Source organism: Strix aluco, chromosome 24, assembly GCF_031877795.1.
Source record: "Strix aluco isolate bStrAlu1 chromosome 24, bStrAlu1.hap1, whole genome shotgun sequence".
Lineage (NCBI taxonomy): Eukaryota > Metazoa > Chordata > Aves > Strigiformes > Strigidae > Strix > Strix aluco.
Window position 1 is genome coordinate 4,150,786 of NC_133954.1, and position 26,048 is coordinate 4,176,833.

Sequence of the window (26,048 nt, forward strand, 5' to 3'; positions counted from 1 at the left end):
AGGTGCTGGCAACACCCTCGGGCAAGAACCTCCCAAGACCTCAGAACATGGTGCTGGACAGGAGATAGAGCTTCGGGGCCTTGTATGAAGGGCTTCGGGCCACTCTTTCCTTCCTCCACTCTCCTCTCTCTCTCTTGCCTTGCCTGTCACCACCTCCCAACGCCAGCCGAGCAGGGACCTGGTGGACTCCCTCCTTCTGCAGGACAGGCCGACACACACCCTGCAGGAGCTCCACCGCATCTCGGTGCCTGCCCCTGGTGCTCCCTGTCAGCCACCTCCTTTCCTTCTTTAGACTCATTAAAGTTGTGCTGCATCCAAGCCTGGGCCTCCGAGTCCTCCTTCCTTCTGAGGCAACTTTTTCCGACCGCTTTTCCTTGCAGCTATGGGAGACATCCCTGGCTACGCCACAGCCAATGGCCATGAGTCAGAACATGGCTCCAAAGGGTGGCAGGAGTGGGGATGGGAAACAACAATGCCTGGGGACAGCCCCACAACCTCACCTCCCCATTCCCCTCCCCTACATTACCCGATCTGGCGTCCGTGGCCAGCGCACACGGGCACAGGCAGATGAGACAGGAACCCAGCTGCTGTCCAGACGTGCAGGCCTGAGGTAATTCACGAGTTAGGACTGGTAGCAGCCACACTCAGGCTACGCACTGCAGTCCCCACTCCCTGTAAACCCAACAGCCCCAAAAGGCTCTCACGGCTTCTTTGAGGTGTCCCTCTTCCCTGTGCAGTCAACTTGCGGCTTCACTATTAATGCCAACGCTTAGGTATGCTTTCCAGTGGTACTTGAAAATTTCCTGTCAGACCTTGGCATTGAGCCCCGGGTAATGCTCTAAATCCTGGCATTCCTCAGGTGACCCCCACGGGCAGCTCCATGGGTCAAGCATCTGTTGTGCCCTACGGACACGGCGGCGCAGCACAGGTACCAACCCATCCATGGCAAAATCGCTGGGGATGACGCTGCCTGGACTCAGCTTCCCTGGCTCCTCAAGACCTCCGTGGCAGGGCCAGACCAAGCTCTGCTCACACCACCACTGCTCCTCACATGCAGGCCAGGGCCTTCCCAGCACTGCAGTTTTTGCTGTTCCCTGCCTGCAGTATACGTCTCGCTAGGTGAACAAGGCTAAGAAACAAAAAAGTTATTAGCCCTGCAGCACCCCATTTTCTCTGAGAAGTATGTGGGTCTTGATTGCAATACACCCTTTCAGTGAGGAAATTTTTCCTGCTATCCAATCTAAACCTCCCCTGGCACAACTTGAGGCTGTTTCTTCTCTTCCTATCGCTTGTTACTTGGGAAAAGAGACAGACACCCACCTCGCTACAACCTCCTTTCAGCTAGTTGTAGAGAGCAACAGGGTCTCTCCCCTGAGCCTCCTTTTCTCCAGACTAAGCAAGCCCTCTTCCCTCTATCATGTAGACCGTGGTTGGAGATTTCAGCAAGTGTGACTCGGAAGAGGAGAGAACGCTGCCAATGTCTTTGCCCAAGGGAACTAAACTATGGTTGGACACCCACTAAGCTGAGCATCCTTCTGGAGCGATTAGCTCATTCATGGAAACGTGAAATTCATTTACCATCTTGTCAAGTGAAAGACCCACACCTGTCGCTTGTTCTTCAGGGGAACCAGCCTGACGTGGGCAGGAGAAATCAGCTTGGCTAGAGCCCAGACACAACTCCTCCTCGCCTTCCCACCCTTCTCCAGAAGGAGGAGGCGTGGCATGCATCCAAGGGCAAGGACAGCTCGGGCAAGTCCACTGTTCTTCCGTCACACCTGTACAGTGCCCCGTGCAGCCCCAGCGGTCCGTTGCACAGATTTGCAGGGCTGAGGTGCCTCGCAGAGTGCACATCCCCAACTCCCATCAGACAGTCACCTCCAGGACAGCCCACAGATACCCATCGCTTGAGCGACTACTTCCCTAAGGGGACTGTGTCCCACGCAGGACCCGTGTTACAGCAAAGCAAACCAGTAAGAGGGAAAGAGAAGCAGTAGAAAAGAACAAGGAACAGAGAGAGTACAGAAGAAGGAAGCTGTTATGGCCCGACCCCAACCTCCTGTACTGCCTGTTGCCTCAGCAAAGGGACTGATTTGTTATAACCTGCTGTGACGACAAGTGGAATGCAGACTAGGAACGGGGAAGAGACATGTCTGGAGCGAAGCTTCTGCTGGGGAAGGGGCATGAAATGTGTGCTTGCCTAAGTGTTTTAAATGTTTGTCATCTTTGTTTCCCAACACCCAAACCAGTATTTCAATATTTAAAGTTCAGTTCCCCAAGTCAAGTCCTTTTGCCTCCAACAGTAGCTGGTGAGTGATTTCCCTGTCTTTATTTTGACCCACAAGTGTTCTTGCTCTTGTTCTTGCTATTTTCTCCCCCATCCCGCTGAGGCAGGGGGAGCTAGTGAGCCGCTGTGTGGGTGCTGGACTGCTAGCTGGGGCCAGCCCAGCACAAGCACTGGGGCACATTCCCCACGAGGGCACACTTGGCCCCAGCGCCCGTGAGCCCACCATACATCTGCTGCCTTGAGCCCTCCGAGCAGGCACCTCAGCAACTGGAGAGGCTGCCTTCTTGCTCAGCGGCTCTGACGTGTCTGGCCGCGGGGCAGGGGGAAGGCAACTTCTGGAATCTTTTTGTCACTTTGCTGAGAACACGGCAGCTTTTTTGGCAGAGAAAGATGATGGATCAACAGTCTGCTGGAGATAACGTGAGAGACTTCAGCTCTAGCAGTCAAGCCATATCTGGCAGATACATTCTGTGGATCTTACTCTACGTGTTTCTTGCCATCCTTCTCGACCTGTGTCTTGAGTCCCCCCACACCTCCGAGAACCAGCGCGGCAGAAAACTGCCAGTAATAGTCTTGAACTGGCTTTGTCTTCAGCGGGGAAGGGCGGCAGAAGGCCGAGTGAACCCACTCCACTCACAGACACTGAAACTGTGTCATCCTTAACTTTGTCTTTGCTCTTTCTTCCTTTTTTCCCTTGTCATGCCTATATATAGGGGAAGGAAAAAGTTGGACAGCTTCCCCTTAGATCAGCTGCCACAGACAAAGTCCCAGGAAAGAGGCAAATTACATCTTGATATTGTCCAGTTTTTGTCGGTCTCCGTCTTCAGAGAAGAGAAACCCAGTTTGTGTCACCGAGGATTGATATGCATCCGATTATTAACAGCGATCGCGATGAAGCCATGACAAACTTGAGCGCAATGGCAGTGTGTCTGTCTATGTGTAGGCACAGAGGTAACTTATGTCTTTGCAGAGCATAGTGCTTTGACAGCTACAAGGAACAAAAGCAAATCGATGAAGTCTCAAAATATTTCCCACAGTACCTTGTTCTTCCGTAGAGCGTAAACACTGTTGGAACTGAGAAGGCTGCAGCTTCATGCTCTACATTCTAAGGACAGCTCACAGCACCTGCGCACTAATGATGGTTCGGGGATGTGTAAAAATTGCTCCGTGGTGCATAAGCAGAACTTCCTTTGCTATGGGGATTACAAAACACTGCGTACACGTGTGCTGTGTGAAACTGGAGGGGGCTTGGTCTGCACAGCGTCATTGCTGGTGTCCCAGCCTCAGCAATGGGCATTTCTGCTTGTCCCAGAAACACAAGCTTCTGCAGCCGTGGGAGTACAAGAGTGAGGCCTTGTTCCGTACAGAGGAGCCAGGGGTGGTCCCAGAGCCCCTAGGAAGATGACCAGGCCACTAGACAGCTCTAAGCGTTCGTGTCATTATTGCTCGGGTATCTGAGGACATCTCCAACCACAAAGGAGTTGCCAAACGCCCTCTACGGGAGGATGTCTGGCCCCTGAAAAGATGGGGCCATGCATACCACTGTGGCTGCAGACATGATGTTTTAGCTACCCTCGATCCAAATTACCTCCCCTTCCTGACAGGGGAGGTAGAGAGGCTGGAAAGCAGTGGGGTGGACTCCCATCAGGCTCACTGCAAGAGAAATTTGGAGAAACAGAAATGGGAGGTTCGATGCCACCAAAGGGGCTCAGGTCCAAGAAACATCAGGAGAAGGACAAGAGGGAGTGCCCAGGAAGTGCCTGGGGAAGAGAAGAGAAAGGGCTCAAAAGTAAAAAATCACCCCAACAAAAAGGGGTGAAGGGTCTTGCTTGTAGAGCACGTGGGGGCAGTTCCTTCCTGGGCATGCTCAAAGCTCAGGTGCCAAGTTCCCCAGCAGCTCTGAGGAGCAGCTCAACAGTGACTGGAACAGAGACCCTGGGCAGTAAGCGTCCCACCACGCCACAGCCTTTTTATGCTCCTCACTGTGCCACGCTCTCAGGCCGTGAACCACAGAGCTCCTGAGCCAGCAGCAAAGTCTCCTTGGCTGCACACGCCCTGCCCGGACGTGAGCTGTTCCCAAGGACAGAGGAGCTCTCCAAGCAGTTCAGTGAAACCCAGTCTGTGCACCCTACCGGGAGCCTTGTGGAGGACGCTGGACTCAAGGAGTTAGTGAGCCGGAGAAACCCATGTCTTCTTGCTTGGCCCTTGCGCTTAAGGCTTGAGAAGCCCCGGTGCTGGCATGAGGACCACTGTAAGGGAATCTGCTGCAGTGCCCCATGCTGGCCTGTGCTGCGCACCGGCGGGTGTTATGACAGAGATAATGCCCCAGCCTGTCAGGAGAAGACGTATGGTCTGGTTTGTTACACAGAATAAACGGCACCTCCACATGAGAGGGAGGAGGAACGCCTCCACGGTCAGGATCTGCGCAGGGTGCCTTGGGAACATCTGTCGGGGCACCATCTGCTGCTGCACAGATGTGGGGTTTCCAGCATGTGAAGAGATGGAAGATTTACCCAGTATCTATATTACTTTTTAAATCTTATCTTACTAAAAGAACTTTTTGACTTTGTCACTTGTTGTGAGCAAGGTGAAAGAACCTCATGGGTCAAGATAAAGGCAGGGACATCAGTTACCAGTTATGCAAGTCATAATCATGCAAAACTCTGTATGCTCACATAAAGCCAGCATAGAGTCAAGCACAAACAAAAACACATGTGCAGGAACACAACAACAGCTGGGGACACTTCTGAGGAGATGCTGGGGACCACACTGGCAGAACCGTCCTCAGGTGCCCCAGGGAAGGACCGGGCCCCAGACATGCTCCTGGTCTCGCCTGAGGACCTGCAGACACTACACAGAGAAGGGCATGAGGCAAATGAGCCCAGCAAAATTGTCCTCAGAGCAGCGTTAGTGTTGCAGCAGGTGTCAAACCCTCCCAGCAGAAGCCCACCTGCGTGCATCAATGAGCAACCATCAGAGAGAGATGTGGGGAGCAAGAGAAAAGGATGAGGCATGTCCTCTCACATGGGAGTCCTTGGGCACACTCGGGCAAGAACCTTGAGAGCGGTACCCATTTCCTGACAACTTTGCCACAAGCCATCCCCCAGGAGTGACCCAGGTGCACATCACCTGACCGCACGGGATGCCACCAGCACTTGAGCTGAGTCTCCCGCCTGCGCTGACGTGTTTCTGCCCCGGAAATCCTTAGGGCTCTCATCCCGGCAGAAGCTTACAGAAGCCTTTGGATGGGAAAGCACGTGGCATAAGCCAGGAAATGAAAAGGCAGCCGTGCAGGAAGCCAGGACACAGCCCATACCATTAGCTGGGATGGTTTGCATTTGGCATGAGCTTGTCAGAAAATTATTACTTCCACAAAGGGTGCCTCTGGGCCTGAGGCAGTGCAGGACTACTATAAAAGACAGCCCAGCGCTCTGCTCTCTCATCCGCTTCTCTCGCCTCCTTCTCCCTGGGAATCAGGTGAGTGTGAAGCCTCTTGTCCTCCTCCTTCAAGATGAGGTCTTTCCTCCAGTCTCAGCTGATGTGGGCTGTCCTAGCCCAGGGCTGGGAGCTGCTTCTCATGGGAGAGGGAAGGGGAGAGAAGGTCTTGTGCAGAGAGGGGCTGGGACTGTGTTGAGGTGGCTCCTGGGTTTTGAGCTGGGCAGCGTACGCTGGGCCAGGAGGTGCCTTGGCTCCTCTGCGGTTGGGTGCAGTGCGGCTTCTCACGTGTCCCCGTTTCCTGCTTCCCACTACCCTCTCTCCCAGGTGCACCTCCGGCCCCGAGACATGTCCTGCTGCAACCCGTGCGTGCCCTGCTGCCAGCCCTGCGGCCCAACCCCGCTGGCCAACAGCTGCAATGAGCCCTGTGTCAGGCAGTGCCAGAACTCCACCGTCGTCATCGAGCCCTCCCCCGTGGTGGTGACCCTGCCCGGCCCCATCCTCAGCTCCTTCCCACAGAACACCGTTGTGGGCTCTACCACCTCCGCTGCCGTTGGCAGCATCCTCAGCTGTGACGGAGTGCCCATCAACTCTGGGGGCTTTGACCTCTCCTGCATTACCAGCCGCTACTGTGGCAGAAGGTGCCCCCCCTGCTAAAGGTGCTGGCAACACCCTCGGGCAAGAACCTCCCAAGACCTCAGAACATGGTGCTGGACAGGAGATAGAGCTTCGGGGCCTTGTATGAAGGGCTTCGGGCCACTCTTTCCTTCCTCCACTCTCCTCTCTCTCTCTTGCCTTGCCTGTCACCACCTCCCAACGCCAGCCGAGCAGGGACCTGGTGGACTCCCTCCTTCTGCAGGACAGGCCGACACACACCCTGCAGGAGCTCCACCGCATCTCGGTGCCTGCCCCTGGTGCTCCCTGTCAGCCACCTCCTTTCCTTCTTTAGACTCATTAAAGTTGTGCTGCATCCAAGCCTGGGCCTCCGAGTCCTCCTTCCTTCTGAGGCAACTTTTTCCGACCGCTTTTCCTTGCAGCTATGGGAGACATCCCTGGCTACGCCACAGCCAATGGCCATGAGTCAGAACATGGCTCCAAAGGGTGGCAGGAGTGGGGATGGGAAACAACAATGCCTGGGGACAGCCCCACAACCTCACCTCCCCATTCCCCTCCCCTACATTACCCGATCTGGCGTCCGTGGCCAGCGCACACGGGCACAGGCAGATGAGACAGGAACCCAGCTGCTGTCCAGACGTGCAGGCCTGAGGTAATTCACGAGTTAGGACTGGTAGCAGCCACACTCAGGCTACGCACTGCAGTCCCCACTCCCTGTAAACCCAACAGCCCCAAAAGGCTCTCACGGCTTCTTTGAGGTGTCCCTCTTCCCTGTGCAGTCAACTTGCGGCTTCACTATTAATGCCAACGCTTAGGTATGCTTTCCAGTGGTACTTGAAAATTTCCTGTCAGACCTTGGCATTGAGCCCCGGGTAATGCTCTAAATCCTGGCATTCCTCAGGTGACCCCCACAGGCAGCTCCATGGGTCAAGCATCTGTTGTGCCCTACGGACACGGCGGCGCAGCACAGGTACCAACCCATCCATGGCAAAATCGCTGGGGATGACGCTGCCTGGACTCAGCTTCCCTGGCTCCTCAAGACCTCCGTGGCAGGGCCAGACCAAGCTCTGCTCACACCACCACTGCTCCTCACATGCAGGCCAGGGCCTTCCCAGCACTGCAGTTTTTGCTGTTCCCTGCCTGCAGTATACGTCTCGCTAGGTGAACAAGGCTAAGAAACAAAAAAGTTATTAGCCCTGCAGCACCCCATTTTCTCTGAGAAGTATGTGGGTCTTGATTGCAATACACCCTTTCAGTGAGGAAATTTTTCCTGCTATCCAATCTAAACCTCCCCTGGCACAACTTGAGGCTGTTTCTTCTCTTCCTATCGCTTGTTACTTGGGAAAAGAGACAGACACCCACCTCGCTACAACCTCCTTTCAGCTAGTTGTAGAGAGCAACAGGGTCTCTCCCCTGAGCCTCCTTTTCTCCAGACTAAGCAAGCCCTCTTCCCTCTATCATGTAGACCGTGGTTGGAGATTTCAGCAAGTGTGACTCGGAAGAGGAGAGAACGCTGCCAATGTCTTTGCCCAAGGGAACTAAACTATGGTTGGACACCCACTAAGCTGAGCATCCTTCTGGAGCGATTAGCTCGTTCATGGAAACGTGAAATTCATTTACCATCTTGTCAAGTGAAAGACCCACACCTGTCGCTTGCTCTTCAGGGGAACCAGCCTGACGTGGGCAGGAGAAATCAGCTTGGCTAGAGCCCAGACACAACTCCTCCTCGCCTTCCCACCCTTCTCCAGAAGGAGGAGGCGTGGCATGCATCCAAGGGCAAGGACAGCTCGGGCAAGTCCTCTGTTCTTCCGTCACACCTGTACAGTGCCCCGTGCAGCCCCAGCGGTCCGTTGCACAGATTTGCAGGGCTGAGGTGCCTCGCAGAGTGCACATCCCCAACTCCCATCAGACAGTCACCTCCAGGACAGCCCACAGATACCCATCGCTTGAGCGACTACTTCCCTAAGGGGACTGTGTCCCACGCAGGACCCGTGTTACAGCAAAGCAAACCAGTAAGAGGGAAAGAGAAGCAGTAGAAAAGAACAAGGAACAGAGAGAGTACAGAAGAAGGAAGCTGTTATGGCCCGACCCCAACCTCCTGTACTGCCTGTTGCCTCAGCAAAGGGACTGATTTGTTATAACCTGCTGTGACGACAAGTGGAATGCAGACTAGGAACGGGGAAGAGACATGTCTGGAGCGAAGCTTCTGCTGGGGAAGGGGCATGAAATGTGTGCTTGCCTAAGTGTTTTAAATGTTTGTCATCTTTGTTTCCCAACACCCAAACCAGTATTTCAATATTTAAAGTTCAGTTCCCCAAGTCAAGTCTCTTTTGCCTCCAACAGTAGCTGGTGAGTGATTTCCCTGTCTTTATTTTGACCCACAAGTGTTCTTGCTCTTGTTCTTGCTATTTTCTCCCCCATCCCGCTGAGGCAGGGGGAGCTAGTGAGCCGCTGTGTGGGTGCTGGACTGCTAGCTGGGGCCAGCCCAGCACAAGCACTGGGGCACATTCCCCACGAGGGCACACTTGGCCCCAGCGCCCGTGAGCCCACCATACATCTGCTGCCTTGAGCCCTCCGAGCAGGCACCTCAGCAACTGGAGAGGCTGCCTTCTTGCTCAGCGGCTCTGACGTGTCTGGCCGCGGGGCAGGGGGAAGGCAACTTCTGGAATCTTTTTGTCACTTTGCTGAGAACACGGCAGCTTTTTTGGCAGAGAAAGATGATGGATCAACAGTCTGCTGGAGATAACGTGAGAGACTTCAGCTCTAGCAGTCAAGCCGTATCTGGCAGATACATTCTGTGGATCTTACTCTACGTGTTTCTTGCCGTCCTTCTCGACCTGTGTCTTGAGTCCCCCCACACCTCCGAGAACGTTGTACCAGCGCGGCAGAAAACTGCCAGTAATAGTCTTGAACTGGCTTTGTCTTCAGCGGGGAAGGGCGGCAGAAGGCCGAGTGAACCCACTCCACTCACAGACACTGAAACTATGTCATCCTTAACTTTGTCTTTGCTCTTTCTTCCTTTTTTCCCTTGTCATGCCTATATATAGGGGAAGGAAAAAGTTGGACAGCTTCCCCTTAGATCAGCTGCCGCAGACAAAGTCCCAGGAAAGAGGCAAATAACATCTTGATATTGTCCAGTTTTTGTCGGTCTCCGTCTTCAGAGAAGAGAAACCCAGTTTGTGTCACCGAGGATTGATATGCATCCGATTATTAACAGCGATCGCGATGAAGCCATGACAAACTTGAGCGCAATGGCAGTGTGTCTGTCTATGTGTAGGCACAGAGGTAACTTATGTCTTTGCAGAGCATAGTGCTTTGACAGCTACAAGGAACAAAAGCAAATCGATGAAGTCTCAAAATATTTCCCACAGTACCTTGTTCTTCCGTAGAGCGTAAACACTGTTGGAACTGAGAAGGCTGCAGCTTCATGCTCTACATTCTAAGGACAGCTCACAGCACCTGCGCACTAATGATGGTTCGGGGATGTGTAAAAATTGCTCCGTGGTGCATAAGCAGAACTTCCTTTGCTATGGGGATTACAAAACACTGCGTACACGTGTGCTATGTGAAACTGGAGGGGGCTTGGTCTGCACAGCGTCATTGCTGGTGTCCCAGCCTCAGCAATGGGCATTTCTGCTTGTCCCAGAAACACAAGCTTCTGCAGCCGTGGGAGTAAGAGAGTGAGGCCTTGTTCCGTACAGAGGAGCCAGGGGTGGTCCCAGAGCCCCTAGGAAGATGACCAGGCCACTAGACAGCTCTAAGCGTTCATGTCATTATTGCTCGGGTATCTGAGGACATCTCCAACCACAAAGGAGTTGCCAAACGCCCTCTACGGGAGGATGTCTGGCCCCTGAAAAGATGGGGCCATGCATACCACTGTGGCTGCAGACATGATGTTTTAGCTACCCTCGATCCAAATTACCTCCCCTTCCTGACAGGGGAGGTAGAGAGGCTGGAAAGCAGTGGGGTGGACTCCCATCAGGCTCACTGCAAGAGAAATTTGGAGAAACAGAAATGGGAGGTTCGGTGCCACCAAAGGGGCTCAGGTCCAAGAAACATCAGGAGAAGGACAAGAGGGAGCGCCCAGGAAGTGCCTGGGGAAGAGAAGAGGAAGGGCTCAAAAGTAAAAAATCACCCCAACAAAAAGGGGTGAAGGGTCTTGCTTGTAGAGCACGTGGGGGCAGTTCCTTCCTGGGCATGCTCAAAGCTCAGGTGCCAAGTTCCCCAGCAGCTCTGAGGAGCAGCTCAACAGTGACTGGAACAGAGACCCTGGGCAGTAAGCGTCCCACCACGCCACAGCCTTTTTATGCTCCTCACTGTGCCACGCTCTCAGGCCGTGAACCACAGAGCTCCTGAGCCAGCAGCAAAGTCTCCTTGGCTGCACACGCCCTGCCCGGACGTGAGCTGTTCCCAAGGACAGAGGAGCTCCCCAAGCAGTTCAGTGAAACCCAGTCTGTGCACCGTACCGGGAGCCTTGTGGAGGACGCTGGACTCAAGGAGTTAGTGAGCCGGAGAAACCCATGTCTTCTTGCTTGGCCCTTGCGCTTAAGGCTTGAGAAGCCCCGGTGCTGGCATGAGGACCACTGTAAGGGAATCTGCTGCAGTGCCCCATGCTGGCCTGTGCTGCGCACCGGCGGGTGTTATGACAGAGATAATGCCCCAGCCTGTCAGGAGAAGACGTATGGTCTGGTTTGTTACACAGAATAAACGGCACCTCCACATGAGAGGGAGGAGGAACGCCTCCACGGTCAGGATCTGCGCAGGGTGCCTTGGGAACATCTGTCGGGGCACCATCTGCTGCTGCACAGATGTGGGGTTTCCAGCATGTGAAGAGATGGAAGATTTACCCAGTATCTATATTACTTTTTAAATCTTATCTTACTAAAAGAACTTTTTGACTTTGTCACTTGTTGTGAGCAAGGTGAAAGAACCTCATGGGTCAAGATAAAGGCAGGGACATCAGTTACCAGTTATGCAAGTCATAATCATGCAAAACTCTGTATGCTCACATAAAGCCAGCATAGAGTCAAGCACAAACAAAAACACATGTGCAGGAACACAACAACAGCTGGGGACACTTCTGAGGAGATGCTGGGGACCACACTGGCAGAACCGTCCTCAGGTGCCCCAGGGAAGGACCGGGCCCCAGACATGCTCCTGGTCTCGCCTGAGGACCTGCAGACACTACACAGAGAAGGGCATGAGGCAAATGAGCCCAGCAAAATTGTCCTCAGAGCAGCGTTAGTGTTGCAGCAGGTGTCAAACCCTCCCAGCAGAAGCCCACCTGCGTGCATCAATGAGCAACCATCAGAGAGAGATGTGGGGAGCAAGAGAAAAGGATGAGGCATGTCCTCTCACATGGGAGTCCTTGGGCACACTCGGGCAAGAACCTTGAGAGCGGTACCCATTTCCTGACAACTTTGCCACAAGCCATCCCCCAGGAGTGACCCAGGTGCACATCACCTGACCGCACGGGATGCCACCAGCACTTGAGCTGAGTCTCCCGCCTGCGCTGACGTGTTTCTGCCCCGGAAATCCTTAGGGCTCTCATCCCGGCAGAAGCTTACAGAAGCCTTTGGATGGGAAAGCACGTGGCATAAGCCAGGAAATGAAAAGGCAGCCGTGCAGGAAGCCAGGACACAGCCCATACCATTAGCTGGGATGGTTTGCATTTGGCATGAGCTTGTCAGAAAATTATTACTTCCACAAAGGGTGCCTCTGGGCCTGAGGCAGTGCAGGACTACTATAAAAGACAGCCCAGCGCTCTGCTCTCTCATCCGCTTCTCTCGCCTCCTTCTCCCTGGGAATCAGGTGAGTGTGAAGCCTCTTGTCCTCCTCCTTCAAGATGAGGTCTTTCCTCCAGTCTCAGCTGATGTGGGCTGTCCTAGCCCAGGGCTGGGAGCTGCTTCTCATGGGAGAGGGAAGGGGAGAGAAGGTCTTGTGCAGAGAGGGGCTGGGACTGTGTTGAGGTGGCTCCTGGGTTTTGAGCTGGGCAGCGTACGCTGGGCCAGGAGGTGCCTTGGCTCCTCTGCGGTTGGGTGCAGTGCGGCTTCTCACGTGTCCCCGTTTCCTGCTTCCCACTACCCTCTCTCCCAGGTGCACCTCCGGCCCCGAGACATGTCCTGCTGCAACCCGTGCGTGCCCTGCTGCCAGCCCTGCGGCCCAACCCCGCTGGCCAACAGCTGCAATGAGCCCTGTGTCAGGCAGTGCCAGAACTCCACCGTCGTCATCGAGCCCTCCCCCGTGGTGGTGACCCTGCCCGGCCCCATCCTCAGCTCCTTCCCACAGAACACCGTTGTGGGCTCTACCACCTCCGCTGCCGTTGGCAGCATCCTCAGCTGTGACGGAGTGCCCATCAACTCTGGGGGCTTTGACCTCTCCTGCATTACCAGCCGCTACTGTGGCAGAAGGTGCCCCCCCTGCTAAAGGTGCTGGCAACACCCTCGGGCAAGAACCTCCCAAGACCTCAGAACATGGTGCTGGACAGGAGATAGAGCTTCGGGGCCTTGTATGAAGGGCTTCGGGCCACTCTTTCCTTCCTCCACTCTCCTCTCTCTCTCTTGCCTTGCCTGTCACCACCTCCCAACGCCAGCCGAGCAGGGACCTGGTGGACTCCCTCCTTCTGCAGGACAGGCCGACACACACCCTGCAGGAGCTCCACCGCATCTCGGTGCCTGCCCCTGGTGCTCCCTGTCAGCCACCTCCTTTCCTTCTTTAGACTCATTAAAGTTGTGCTGCATCCAAGCCTGGGCCTCCGAGTCCTCCTTCCTTCTGAGGCAACTTTTTCCGACCGCTTTTCCTTGCAGCTATGGGAGACATCCCTGGCTACGCCACAGCCAATGGCCATGAGTCAGAACATGGCTCCAAAGGGTGGCAGGAGTGGGGATGGGAAACAACAATGCCTGGGGACAGCCCCACAACCTCACCTCCCCATTCCCCTCCCCTACATTACCCGATCTGGCGTCCGTGGCCAGCGCACACGGGCACAGGCAGATGAGACAGGAACCCAGCTGCTGTCCAGACGTGCAGGCCTGAGGTAATTCACGAGTTAGGACTGGTAGCAGCCACACTCAGGCTACGCACTGCAGTCCCCACTCCCTGTAAACCCAACAGCCCCAAAAGGCTCTCACGGCTTCTTTCAGGTGTCCCTCTTCCCTGTGCAGTCAACTTGCGGCTTCACTATTAATGCCAACGCTTAGGTATGCTTTCCAGTGGTACTTGAAAATTTCCTGTCAGACCTTGGCATTGAGCCCCGGGTAATGCTCTAAATCCTGGCATTCCTCAGGTGACCCCCACAGGCAGCTCCATGGGTCAAGCATCTGTTGTGCCCTACGGACACGGCGGCGCAGCACAGGTACCAACCCATCCATGGCAAAATCGCTGGGGATGACGCTGCCTGGACTCAGCTTCCCTGGCTCCTCAAGACCTCCGTGGCAGGGCCAGACCAAGCTCTGCTCACACCACCACTGCTCCTCACATGCAGGCCAGGGCCTTCCCAGCACTGCAGTTTTTGCTGTTCCCTGCCTGCAGTATACGTCTCGCTAGGTGAACAAGGCTAAGAAACAAAAAAGTTATTAGCCCTGCAGCACCCCATTTTCTCTGAGAAGTATGTGGGTCTTGATTGCAATACACCCTTTCAGTGAGGAAATTTTTCCTGCTATCCAATCTAAACCTCCCCTGGCACAACTTGAGGCTGTTTCTTCTCTTCCTATCGCTTGTTACTTGGGAAAAGAGACAGACACCCACCTCGCTACAACCTCCTTTCAGCTAGTTGTAGAGAGCAACAGGGTCTCTCCCCTGAGCCTCCTTTTCTCCAGACTAAGCAAGCCCTCTTCCCTCTATCATGTAGACCGTGGTTGGAGATTTCAGCAAGTGTGACTCGGAAGAGGAGAGAACGCTGCCAATGTCTTTGCCCAAGGGAACTAAACTATGGTTGGACACCCACTAAGCTGAGCATCCTTCTGGAGCAATTAGCTCGTTCATGGAAACGTGAAATTCATTTACCATCTTGTCAAGTGAAAGACCCACACCTGTCGCTTGCTCTTCAGGGGAACCAGCCTGACGTGGGCAGGAGAAATCAGCTTGGCTAGAGCCCAGACACAACTCCTCCTCGCCTTCCCACCCTTCTCCAGAAGGAGGAGGCGTGGCATGCATCCAAGGGCAAGGACAGCTCGGGCAAGTCCTCTGTTCTTCCGTCACACCTGTACAGTGCCCCGTGCAGCCCCAGCGGTCCGTTGCACAGATTTGCAGGGCTGAGGTGCCTCGCAGAGTGCACATCCCCAACTCCCATCAGACAGTCACCTCCAGGACAGCCCACAGATACCCATCGCTTGAGCGACTACTTCCCTAAGGGGACTGTGTCCCACGCAGGACCCGTGTTACAGCAAAGCAAACCAGTAAGAGGGAAAGAGAAGCAGTAGAAAAGAACAAGGAACAGAGAGAGTACAGAAGAAGGAAGCTGTTATGGCCCGACCCCAACCTCCTGTACTGCCTGTTGCCTCAGCAAAGGGACTGATTTGTTATAACCTGCTGTGACGACAAGTGGAATGCAGACTAGGAACGGGGAAGAGACATGTCTGGAGCGAAGCTTCTGCTGGGGAAGGGGCATGAAATGTGTGCTTGCCTAAGTGTTTTAAATGTTTGTCATCTTTGTTTCCCAACACCCAAACCAGTATTTCAATATTTAAAGTTCAGTTCCCCAAGTCAAGTCTCTTTTGCCTCCAACAGTAGCTGGTGAGTGATTTCCCTGTCTTTATTTTGACCCACAAGTGTTCTTGCTCTTGTTCTTGCTATTTTCTCCCCCATCCCGCTGAGGCAGGGGGAGCTAGTGAGCCGCTGTGTGGGTGCTGGACTGCTAGCTGGGGCCAGCCCAGCACAAGCACTGGGGCACATTCCCCACGAGGGCACACTTGGCCCCAGCGCCCGTGAGCCCACCATACATCTGCTGCCTTGAGCCCTCCGAGCAGGCACCTCAGCAACTGGAGAGGCTGCCTTCTTGCTCAGCGGCTCTGACGTGTCTGGCCGCGGGGCAGGGGGAAGGCAACTTCTGGAATCTTTTTGTCACTTTGCTGAGAACACGGCAGCTTTTTTGGCAGAGAAAGATGATGGATCAACAGTCTGCTGGAGATAACGTGAGAGACTTCAGCTCTAGCAGTCAAGCCGTATCTGGCAGATACATTCTGTGGATCTTACTCTACGTGTTTCTTGCCGTCCTTCTCGACCTGTGTCTTGAGTCCCCCCACACCTCCAAGAACGTTGTACCAGCGCGGCAGAAAACTGCCAGTAATAGTCTTGAACTGGCTTTGTCTTCAGCGGGGAAGGGCGGCAGAAGGCCGAGTGAACCCACTCCACTCACAGACACTGAAACTGTGTCATCCTTAACTTTGTCTTTGCTCTTTCTTCCTTTTTTCCCTTGTCATGCCTATATATAGGGGAAGGAAAAAGTTGGACAGCTTCCCCTTAGATCAGCTGCCGCAGACAAAGTCCCAGGAAAGAGGCAAATAACATCTTGATATTGTCCAGTTTTTGTCGGTCTCCGTCTTCAGAGAAGAGAAACCCAGTTTGTGTCACCGAGGATTGATATGCATCCGATTATTAACAGCGATCGCGATGAAGCCATGACAAACTTGAGCGCAATGGCAGTGTGTCTGTCTATGTGTAGGCACAGAGGTAACTTATGTCTTTGCAGAGCATAGTGCTTTGACAGCTACAAGGAACAAAAGCAAATCGATGAAGTCTCAAAATATTTCCCACAGTACCTTGTTCTTCCGTAGAGCGTAAACACTGTTGGAACTGAGAAGGCTGCAGCTTCATGCTCTACATTCTAAGGACAGCTCACAGCACCTGCGCACTAATGATGGTTCGGGGATGTGTAAAAATTGCTCCGTGGTGCATAAGCAGAACTTCCTTTGCTATGGGGATTACAAAACACTGCGTACACGTGTGCTATGTGAAACTGGAGGGGGCTTGGTCTGCACAGCGTCATTGCTGGTGTCCCAGCCTCAGCAATGGGCATTTCTGCTTGTCCCAGAAACACAAGCTTCTGCAGCCGTGGGAGTAAGAGAGTGAGGCCTTGTTCCGTACAGAGGAGCCAGGGGTGGTCCCAGAGCCCCTAGGAAGATGACCAGGCCACTAGACAGCTCTAAGCGTTCATGTCATTATTGCTCGGGTATCTGAGGACATCTCCAACCACAAAGGAGTTGCCAAACGCCCTCTACGGGAGGATGTCTGGCCCCTGAAAAGATGGGGCCATGCATACCACTGTGGCTGCAGACATGATGTTTTAGCTACCCTCGATCCAAATTACCTCCCCTTCCTGACAGGGGAGGTAGAGAGGCTGGAAAGCAGTGGGGTGGACTCCCATCAGGCTCACTGCAAGAGAAATTTGGAGAAACAGAAATGGGAGGTTCGGTGCCACCAAAGGGGCTCAGGTCCAAGAAACATCAGGAGAAGGACAAGAGGGAGCGCCCAGGAAGTGCCTGGGGAAGAGAAGAGGAAGGGCTCAAAAGTAAAAAATCACCCCAACAAAAAGGGGTGAAGGGTCTTGCTTGTAGAGCACGTGGGGGCAGTTCCTTCCTGGGCATGCTCAAAGCTCAGGTGCCAAGTTCCCCAGCAGCTCTGAGGAGCAGCTCAACAGTGACTGGAACAGAGACCCTGGGCAGTAAGCGTCCCACCACGCCACAGCCTTTTTATGCTCCTCACTGTGCCACGCTCTCAGGCCGTGAACCACAGAGCTCCTGAGCCAGCAGCAAAGTCTCCTTGGCTGCACACGCCCTGCCCGGACGTGAGCTGTTCCCAAGGACAGAGGAGCTCCCCAAGCAGTTCAGTGAAACCCAGTCTGTGCACCGTACCGGGAGCCTTGTGGAGGACGCTGGACTCAAGGAGTTAGTGAGCCGGAGAAACCCATGTCTTCTTGCTTGGCCCTTGCGCTTAAGGCTTGAGAAGCCCCGGTGCTGGCATGAGGACCACTGTAAGGGAATCTGCTGCAGTGCCCCATGCTGGCCTGTGCTGCGCACCGGCGGGTGTTATGACAGAGATAATGCCCCAGCCTGTCAGGAGAAGACGTATGGTCTGGTTTGTTACACAGAATAAACGGCACCTCCACATGAGAGGGAGGAGGAACGCCTCCACGGTCAGGATCTGCGCAGGGTGCCTTGGGAACATCTGTCGGGGCACCATCTGCTGCTGCACAGATGTGGGGTTTCCAGCATGTGAAGAGATGGAAGATTTACCCAGTATCTATATTACTTTTTAAATCTTATCTTACTAAAAGAACTTTTTGACTTTGTCACTTGTTGTGAGCAAGGTGAAAGAACCTCATGGGTCAAGATAAAGGCAGGGACATCAGTTACCAGTTATGCAAGTCATAATCATGCAAAACTCTGTATGCTCACATAAAGCCAGCATAGAGTCAAGCACAAACAAAAACACATGTGCAGGAACACAACAACAGCTGGGGACACTTCTGAGGAGATGCTGGGGACCACACTGGCAGAACCGTCCTCAGGTGCCCCAGGGAAGGACCGGGCCCCAGACATGCTCCTGGTCTCGCCTGAGGACCTGCAGACACTACACAGAGAAGGGCATGAGGCAAATGAGCCCAGCAAAATTGTCCTCAGAGCAGCGTTAGTGTTGCAGCAGGTGTCAAACCCTCCCAGCAGAAGCCCACCTGCGTGCATCAATGAGCAACCATCAGAGAGAGATGTGGGGAGCAAGAGAAAAGGATGAGGCATGTCCTCTCACATGGGAGTCCTTGGGCACACTCGGGCAAGAACCTTGAGAGCGGTACCCATTTCCTGACAACTTTGCCACAAGCCATCCCCCAGGAGTGACCCAGGTGCACATCACCTGACCGCACGGGATGCCACCAGCACTTGAGCTGAGTCTCCCGCCTGCGCTGACGTGTTTCTGCCCCGGAAATCCTTAGGGCTCTCATCCCGGCAGAAGCTTACAGAAGCCTTTGGATGGGAAAGCACGTGGCATAAGCCAGGAAATGAAAAGGCAGCCGTGCAGGAAGCCAGGACACAGCCCATACCATTAGCTGGGATGGTTTGCATTTGGCATGAGCTTGTCAGAAAATTATTACTTCCACAAAGGGTGCCTCTGGGCCTGAGGCAGTGCAGGACTACTATAAAAGACAGCCCAGCGCTCTGCTCTCTCATCCGCTTCTCTCGCCTCCTTCTCCCTGGGAATCAGGTGAGTGTGAAGCCTCTTGTCCTCCTCCTTCAAGATGAGGTCTTTCCTCCAGTCTCAGCTGATGTGGGCTGTCCTAGCCCAGGGCTGGGAGCTGCTTCTCATGGGAGAGGGAAGGGGAGAGAAGGTCTTGTGCAGAGAGGGGCTGGGACTGTGTTGAGGTGGCTCCTGGGTTTTGAGCTGGGCAGCGTACGCTGGGCCAGGAGGTGCCTTGGCTCCTCTGCGGTTGGGTGCAGTGCGGCTTCTCACGTGTCCCCGTTTCCTGCTTCCCACTACCCTCTCTCCCAGGTGCACCTCCGGCCCCGAGACATGTCCTGCTGCAACCCGTGCGTGCCCTGCTGCCAGCCCTGCGGCCCAACCCCGCTGGCCAACAGCTGCAATGAGCCCTGTGTCAGGCAGTGCCAGAACTCCACCGTCGTCATCGAGCCCTCCCCCGTGGTGGTGACCCTGCCCGGCCCCATCCTCAGCTCCTTCCCACAGAACACCGTTGTGGGCTCTACCACCTCCGCTGCCGTTGGCAGCATCCTCAGCTGTGACGGAGTGCCCATCAACTCTGGGGGCTTTGACCTCTCCTGCATTACCAGCCGCTACTGTGGCAGAAGGTGCCCCCCCTGCTAAAGGTGCTGGCAACACCCTCGGGCAAGAACCTCCCAAGACCTCAGAACATGGTGCTGGACAGGAGATAGAGCTTCGGGGCCTTGTATGAAGGGCTTCGGGCCACTCTTTCCTTCCTCCACTCTCCTCTCTCTCTCTTGCCTTGCCTGTCACCACCTCCCAACGCCAGCCGAGCAGGGACCTGGTGGACTCCCTCCTTCTGCAGGACAGGCCGACACACACCCTGCAGGAGCTCCACCGCATCTCGGTGCCTGCCCCTGGTGCTCCCTGTCAGCCACCTCCTTTCCTTCTTTAGACTCATTAAAGTTGTGCTGCATCCAAGCCTGGGCCTCCGAGTCCTCCTTCCTTCTGAGGCAACTTTTTCCGACCGCTTTTCCTTGCAGCTATGGGAGACATCCCTGGCTACGCCACAGCCAATGGCCATGAGTCAGAACATGGCTCCAAAGGGTGGCAGGAGTGGGGATGGGAAACAACAATGCCTGGGGACAGCCCCACAACCTCACCTCCCCATTCCCCTCCCCTACATTACCCGATCTGGCGTCCGTGGCCAGCGCACACGGGCACAGGCAGATGAGACAGGAACCCAGCTGCTGTCCAGACGTGCAGGCCTGAGGTAATTCACGAGTTAGGACTGGTAGCAGCCACACTCAGGCTACGCACTGCAGTCCCCACTCCCTGTAAACCCAACAGCCCCAAAAGGCTCTCACGGCTTCTTTGAGGTGTCCCTCTTCCCTGTGCAGTCAACTTGCGGCTTCACTATTAATGCCAACGCTTAGGTATGCTTTCCAGTGGTACTTGAAAATTTCCTGTCAGACCTTGGCATTGAGCCCCGGGTAATGCTCTAAATCCTGGCATTCCTCAGGTGACCCCCACAGGCAGCTCCATGGGTCAAGCATCTGTTGTGCCCTACGGACACGGCGGCGCAGCACAGGTACCAACCCATCCATGGCAAAATCGCTGGGGATGACGCTGCCTGGACTCAGCTTCCCTGGCTCCTCAAGACCTCCGTGGCAGGGCCAGACCAAGCTCTGCTCACACCACCACTGCTCCTCACATGCAGGCCAGGGCCTTCCCAGCACTGCAGTTTTTGCTGTTCCCTGCCTGCAGTATACGTCTCGCTAGGTGAACAAGGCTAAGAAACAAAAAAGTTATTAGCCCTGCAGCACCCCATTTTCTCTGAGAAGTATGTGGGTCTTGATTGCAATACACCCTTTCAGTGAGGAAATTTTTCCTGCTATCCAATCTAAACCTCCCCTGGCACAACTTGAGGCTGTTTCTTCTCTTCCTATCGCTTGTTACTTGGGAAAAGAGACAGACACCCACCTCGCTACAACCTCCTTTCAGCTAGTTGTAGAGAGCAACAGGGTCTCTCCCCTGAGCCTCCTTTTCTCCAGACTAAGCAAGCCCTCTTCCCTCTATCATGTAGACCGTGGTTGGAGATTTCAGCAAGTGTGACTCGGAAGAGGAGAGAACGCTGCCAATGTCTTTGCCCAAGGGAACTAAACTATGGTTGGACACCCACTAAGCTGAGCATCCTTCTGGAGCGATTAGCTCGTTCATGGAAACGTGAAATTCATTTACCATCTTGTCAAGTGAAAGACCCACACCTGTCGCTTGCTCTTCAGGGGAACCAGCCTGACGTGGGCAGGAGAAATCAGCTTGGCTAGAGCCCAGACACAACTCCTCCTCGCCTTCCCACCCTTCTCCAGAAGGAGGAGGCGTGGCATGCATCCAAGGGCAAGGACAGCTCGGGCAAGTCCTCTGTTCTTCCGTCACACCTGTACAGTGCCCCGTGCAGCCCCAGCGGTCCGTTGCACAGATTTGCAGGGCTGAGGTGCCTCGCAGAGTGCACATCCCCAACTCCCATCAGACAGTCACCTCCAGGACAGCCCACAGATACCCATCGCTTGAGCGACTACTTCCCTAAGGGGACTGTGTCCCACGCAGGACCCGTGTTACAGCAAAGCAAACCAGTAAGAGGGAAAGAGAAGCAGTAGAAAAGAACAAGGAACAGAGAGAGTACAGAAGAAGGAAGCTGTTATGGCCCGACCCCAACCTCCTGTACTGCCTGTTGCCTCAGCAAAGGGACTGATTTGTTATAACCTGCTGTGACGACAAGTGGAATGCAGACTAGGAACGGGGAAGAGACATGTCTGGAGCGAAGCTTCTGCTGGGGAAGGGGCATGAAATGTGTGCTTGCCTAAGTGTTTTAAATGTTTGTCATCTTTGTTTCCCAACACCCAAACCAGTATTTCAATATTTAAAGTTCAGTTCCCCAAGTCAAGTCTCTTTTGCCTCCAACAGTAGCTGGTGAGTGATTTCCCTGTCTTTATTTTGACCCACAAGTGTTCTTGCTCTTGTTCTTGCTATTTTCTCCCCCATCCCGCTGAGGCAGGGGGAGCTAGTGAGCCGCTGTGTGGGTGCTGGACTGCTAGCTGGGGCCAGCCCAGCACAAGCACTGGGGCACATTCCCCACGAGGGCACACTTGGCCCCAGCGCCCGTGAGCCCACCATACATCTGCTGCCTTGAGCCCTCCGAGCAGGCACCTCAGCAACTGGAGAGGCTGCCTTCTTGCTCAGCGGCTCTGACGTGTCTGGCCGCGGGGCAGGGGGAAGGCAACTTCTGGAATCTTTTTGTCACTTTGCTGAGAACACGGCAGCTTTTTTGGCAGAGAAAGATGATGGATCAACAGTCTGCTGGAGATAACGTGAGAGACTTCAGCTCTAGCAGTCAAGCCGTATCTGGCAGATACATTCTGTGGATCTTACTCTACGTGTTTCTTGCCGTCCTTCTCGACCTGTGTCTTGAGTCCCCCCACACCTCCGAGAACGTTGTACCAGCGCGGCAGAAAACTGCCAGTAATAGTCTTGAACTGGCTTTGTCTTCAGCGGGGAAGGGCGGCAGAAGGCCGAGTGAACCCACTCCACTCACAGACACTGAAACTATGTCATCCTTAACTTTGTCTTTGCTCTTTCTTCCTTTTTTCCCTTGTCATGCCTATATATAGGGGAAGGAAAAAGTTGGACAGCTTCCCCTTAGATCAGCTGCCGCAGACAAAGTCCCAGGAAAGAGGCAAATAACATCTTGATATTGTCCAGTTTTTGTCGGTCTCCGTCTTCAGAGAAGAGAAACCCAGTTTGTGTCACCGAGGATTGATATGCATCCGATTATTAACAGCGATCGCGATGAAGCCATGACAAACTTGAGCGCAATGGCAGTGTGTCTGTCTATGTGTAGGCACAGAGGTAACTTATGTCTTTGCAGAGCATAGTGCTTTGACAGCTACAAGGAACAAAAGCAAATCGATGAAGTCTCAAAATATTTCCCACAGTACCTTGTTCTTCCGTAGAGCGTAAACACTGTTGGAACTGAGAAGGCTGCAGCTTCATGCTCTACATTCTAAGGACAGCTCACAGCACCTGCGCACTAATGATGGTTCGGGGATGTGTAAAAATTGCTCCGTGGTGCATAAGCAGAACTTCCTTTGCTATGGGGATTACAAAACACTGCGTACACGTGTGCTATGTGAAACTGGAGGGGGCTTGGTCTGCACAGCGTCATTGCTGGTGTCCCAGCCTCAGCAATGGGCATTTCTGCTTGTCCCAGAAACACAAGCTTCTGCAGCCGTGGGAGTAAGAGAGTGAGGCCTTGTTCCGTACAGAGGAGCCAGGGGTGGTCCCAGAGCCCCTAGGAAGATGACCAGGCCACTAGACAGCTCTAAGCGTTCATGTCATTATTGCTCGGGTATCTGAGGACATCTCCAACCACAAAGGAGTTGCCAAACGCCCTCTACGGGAGGATGTCTGGCCCCTGAAAAGATGGGGCCATGCATACCACTGTGGCTGCAGACATGATGTTTTAGCTACCCTCGATCCAAATTACCTCCCCTTCCTGACAGGGGAGGTAGAGAGGCTGGAAAGCAGTGGGGTGGACTCCCATCAGGCTCACTGCAAGAGAAATTTGGAGAAACAGAAATGGGAGGTTCGGTGCCACCAAAGGGGCTCAGGTCCAAGAAACATCAGGAGAAGGACAAGAGGGAGCGCCCAGGAAGTGCCTGGGGAAGAGAAGAGGAAGGGCTCAAAAGTAAAAAATCACCCCAACAAAAAGGGGTGAAGGGTCTTGCTTGTAGAGCACGTGGGGGCAGTTCCTTCCTGGGCATGCTCAAAGCTCAGGTGCCAAGTTCCCCAGCAGCTCTGAGGAGCAGCTCAACAGTGACTGGAACAGAGACCCTGGGCAGTAAGCGTCCCACCACGCCACAGCCTTTTTATGCTCCTCACTGTGCCACGCTCTCAGGCCGTGAACCACAGAGCTCCTGAGCCAGCAGCAAAGTCTCCTTGGCTGCACACGCCCTGCCCGGACGTGAGCTGTTCCCAAGGACAGAGGAGCTCCCCAAGCAGTTCAGTGAAACCCAGTCTGTGCACCGTACCGGGAGCCTTGTGGAGGACGCTGGACTCAAGGAGTTAGTGAGCCGGAGAAACCCATGTCTTCTTGCTTGGCCCTTGCGCTTAAGGCTTGAGAAGCCCCGGTGCTGGCATGAGGACCACTGTAAGGGAATCTGCTGCAGTGCCCCATGCTGGCCTGTGCTGCGCACCGGCGGGTGTTATGACAGAGATAATGCCCCAGCCTGTCAGGAGAAGACGTATGGTCTGGTTTGTTACACAGAATAAACGGCACCTCCACATGAGAGGGAGGAGGAACGCCTCCACGGTCAGGATCTGCGCAGGGTGCCTTGGGAACATCTGTCGGGGCACCATCTGCTGCTGCACAGATGTGGGGTTTCCAGCATGTGAAGAGATGGAAGATTTACCCAGTATCTATATTACTTTTTAAATCTTATCTTACTAAAAGAACTTTTTGACTTTGTCACTTGTTGTGAGCAAGGTGAAAGAACCTCATGGGTCAAGATAAAGGCAGGGACATCAGTTACCAGTTATGCAAGTCATAATCATGCAAAACTCTGTATGCTCACATAAAGCCAGCATAGAGTCAAGCACAAACAAAAACACATGTGCAGGAACACAACAACAGCTGGGGACACTTCTGAGGAGATGCTGGGGACCACACTGGCAGAACCGTCCTCAGGTGCCCCAGGGAAGGACCGGGCCCCAGACATGCTCCTGGTCTCGCCTGAGGACCTGCAGACACTACACAGAGAAGGGCATGAGGCAAATGAGCCCAGCAAAATTGTCCTCAGAGCAGCGTTAGTGTTGCAGCAGGTGTCAAACCCTCCCAGCAGAAGCCCACCTGCGTGCATCAATGAGCAACCATCAGAGAGAGATGTGGGGAGCAAGAGAAAAGGATGAGGCATGTCCTCTCACATGGGAGTCCTTGGGCACACTCGGGCAAGAACCTTGAGAGCGGTACCCATTTCCTGACAACTTTGCCACAAGCCATCCCCCAGGAGTGACCCAGGTGCACATCACCTGACCGCACGGGATGCCACCAGCACTTGAGCTGAGTCTCCCGCCTGCGCTGACGTGTTTCTGCCCCGGAAATCCTTAGGGCTCTCATCCCGGCAGAAGCTTACAGAAGCCTTTGGATGGGAAAGCACGTGGCATAAGCCAGGAAATGAAAAGGCAGCCGTGCAGGAAGCCAGGACACAGCCCATACCATTAGCTGGGATGGTTTGCATTTGGCATGAGCTTGTCAGAAAATTATTACTTCCACAAAGGGTGCCTCTGGGCCTGAGGCAGTGCAGGACTACTATAAAAGACAGCCCAGCGCTCTGCTCTCTCATCCGCTTCTCTCGCCTCCTTCTCCCTGGGAATCAGGTGAGTGTGAAGCCTCTTGTCCTCCTCCTTCAAGATGAGGTCTTTCCTCCAGTCTCAGCTGATGTGGGCTGTCCTAGCCCAGGGCTGGGAGCTGCTTCTCATGGGAGAGGGAAGGGGAGAGAAGGTCTTGTGCAGAGAGGGGCTGGGACTGTGTTGAGGTGGCTCCTGGGTTTTGAGCTGGGCAGCGTACGCTGGGCCAGGAGGTGCCTTGGCTCCTCTGCGGTTGGGTGCAGTGCGGCTTCTCACGTGTCCCCGTTTCCTGCTTCCCACTACCCTCTCTCCCAGGTGCACCTCCGGCCCCGAGACATGTCCTGCTGCAACCCGTGCGTGCCCTGCTGCCAGCCCTGCGGCCCAACCCCGCTGGCCAACAGCTGCAATGAGCCCTGTGTCAGGCAGTGCCAGAACTCCACCGTCGTCATCGAGCCCTCCCCCGTGGTGGTGACCCTGCCCGGCCCCATCCTCAGCTCCTTCCCACAGAACACCGTTGTGGGCTCTACCACCTCCGCTGCCGTTGGCAGCATCCTCAGCTGTGACGGAGTGCCCATCAACTCTGGGGGCTTTGACCTCTCCTGCATTACCAGCCGCTACTGTGGCAGAAGGTGCCCCCCCTGCTAAAGGTGCTGGCAACACCCTCGGGCAAGAACCTCCCAAGACCTCAGAACATGGTGCTGGACAGGAGATAGAGCTTCGGGGCCTTGTATGAAGGGCTTCGGGCCACTCTTTCCTTCCTCCACTCTCCTCTCTCTCTCTTGCCTTGCCTGTCACCACCTCCCAACGCCAGCCGAGCAGGGACCTGGTGGACTCCCTCCTTCTGCAGGACAGGCCGACACACACCCTGCAGGAGCTCCACCGCATCTCGGTGCCTGCCCCTGGTGCTCCCTGTCAGCCACCTCCTTTCCTTCTTTAGACTCATTAAAGTTGTGCTGCATCCAAGCCTGGGCCTCCGAGTCCTCCTTCCTTCTGAGGCAACTTTTTCCGACCGCTTTTCCTTGCAGCTATGGGAGACATCCCTGGCTACGCCACAGCCAATGGCCATGAGTCAGAACATGGCTCCAAAGGGTGGCAGGAGTGGGGATGGGAAACAACAATGCCTGGGGACAGCCCCACAACCTCACCTCCCCATTCCCCTCCCCTA

At 54.5% G+C, this 26,048-nt stretch overlaps 4 protein-coding genes across 4 annotated transcripts; all 4 read left to right on the forward strand.

Annotated features, from left to right (window-relative positions):
- The first annotated feature begins 6,067 nt into the window (after positions 1-6,067).
- Positions 6,068-6,376, forward strand: LOC141934187 (feather keratin Cos1-1/Cos1-3/Cos2-1). The gene has a single exon (XM_074849525.1). The coding sequence runs from the start codon at positions 6,068-6,070 to the stop codon at positions 6,374-6,376; it is 309 nt and encodes a 102-aa protein (XP_074705626.1).
- Positions 6,377-12,451: 6,075 nt separating this feature from the next.
- LOC141934185 (feather keratin Cos1-1/Cos1-3/Cos2-1) lies at positions 12,452-12,760 on the forward strand. Its single transcript, XM_074849523.1, has one exon. It carries the CDS (start codon positions 12,452-12,454, stop codon positions 12,758-12,760), a length of 309 nt encoding a protein of 102 aa, XP_074705624.1.
- Positions 12,761-18,835: 6,075 nt separating this feature from the next.
- Positions 18,836-19,144, forward strand: LOC141934186 (feather keratin Cos1-1/Cos1-3/Cos2-1). Its single transcript, XM_074849524.1, has one exon. It carries the CDS (start codon positions 18,836-18,838, stop codon positions 19,142-19,144), a length of 309 nt encoding a protein of 102 aa, XP_074705625.1.
- A 6,075-nt stretch (positions 19,145-25,219) lies between these two features.
- LOC141934184 (feather keratin Cos1-1/Cos1-3/Cos2-1) lies at positions 25,220-25,528 on the forward strand. The gene has a single exon (XM_074849522.1). It carries the CDS (start codon positions 25,220-25,222, stop codon positions 25,526-25,528), a length of 309 nt encoding a protein of 102 aa, XP_074705623.1.
- The last annotated feature ends 520 nt before the right edge of the window (positions 25,529-26,048 follow it).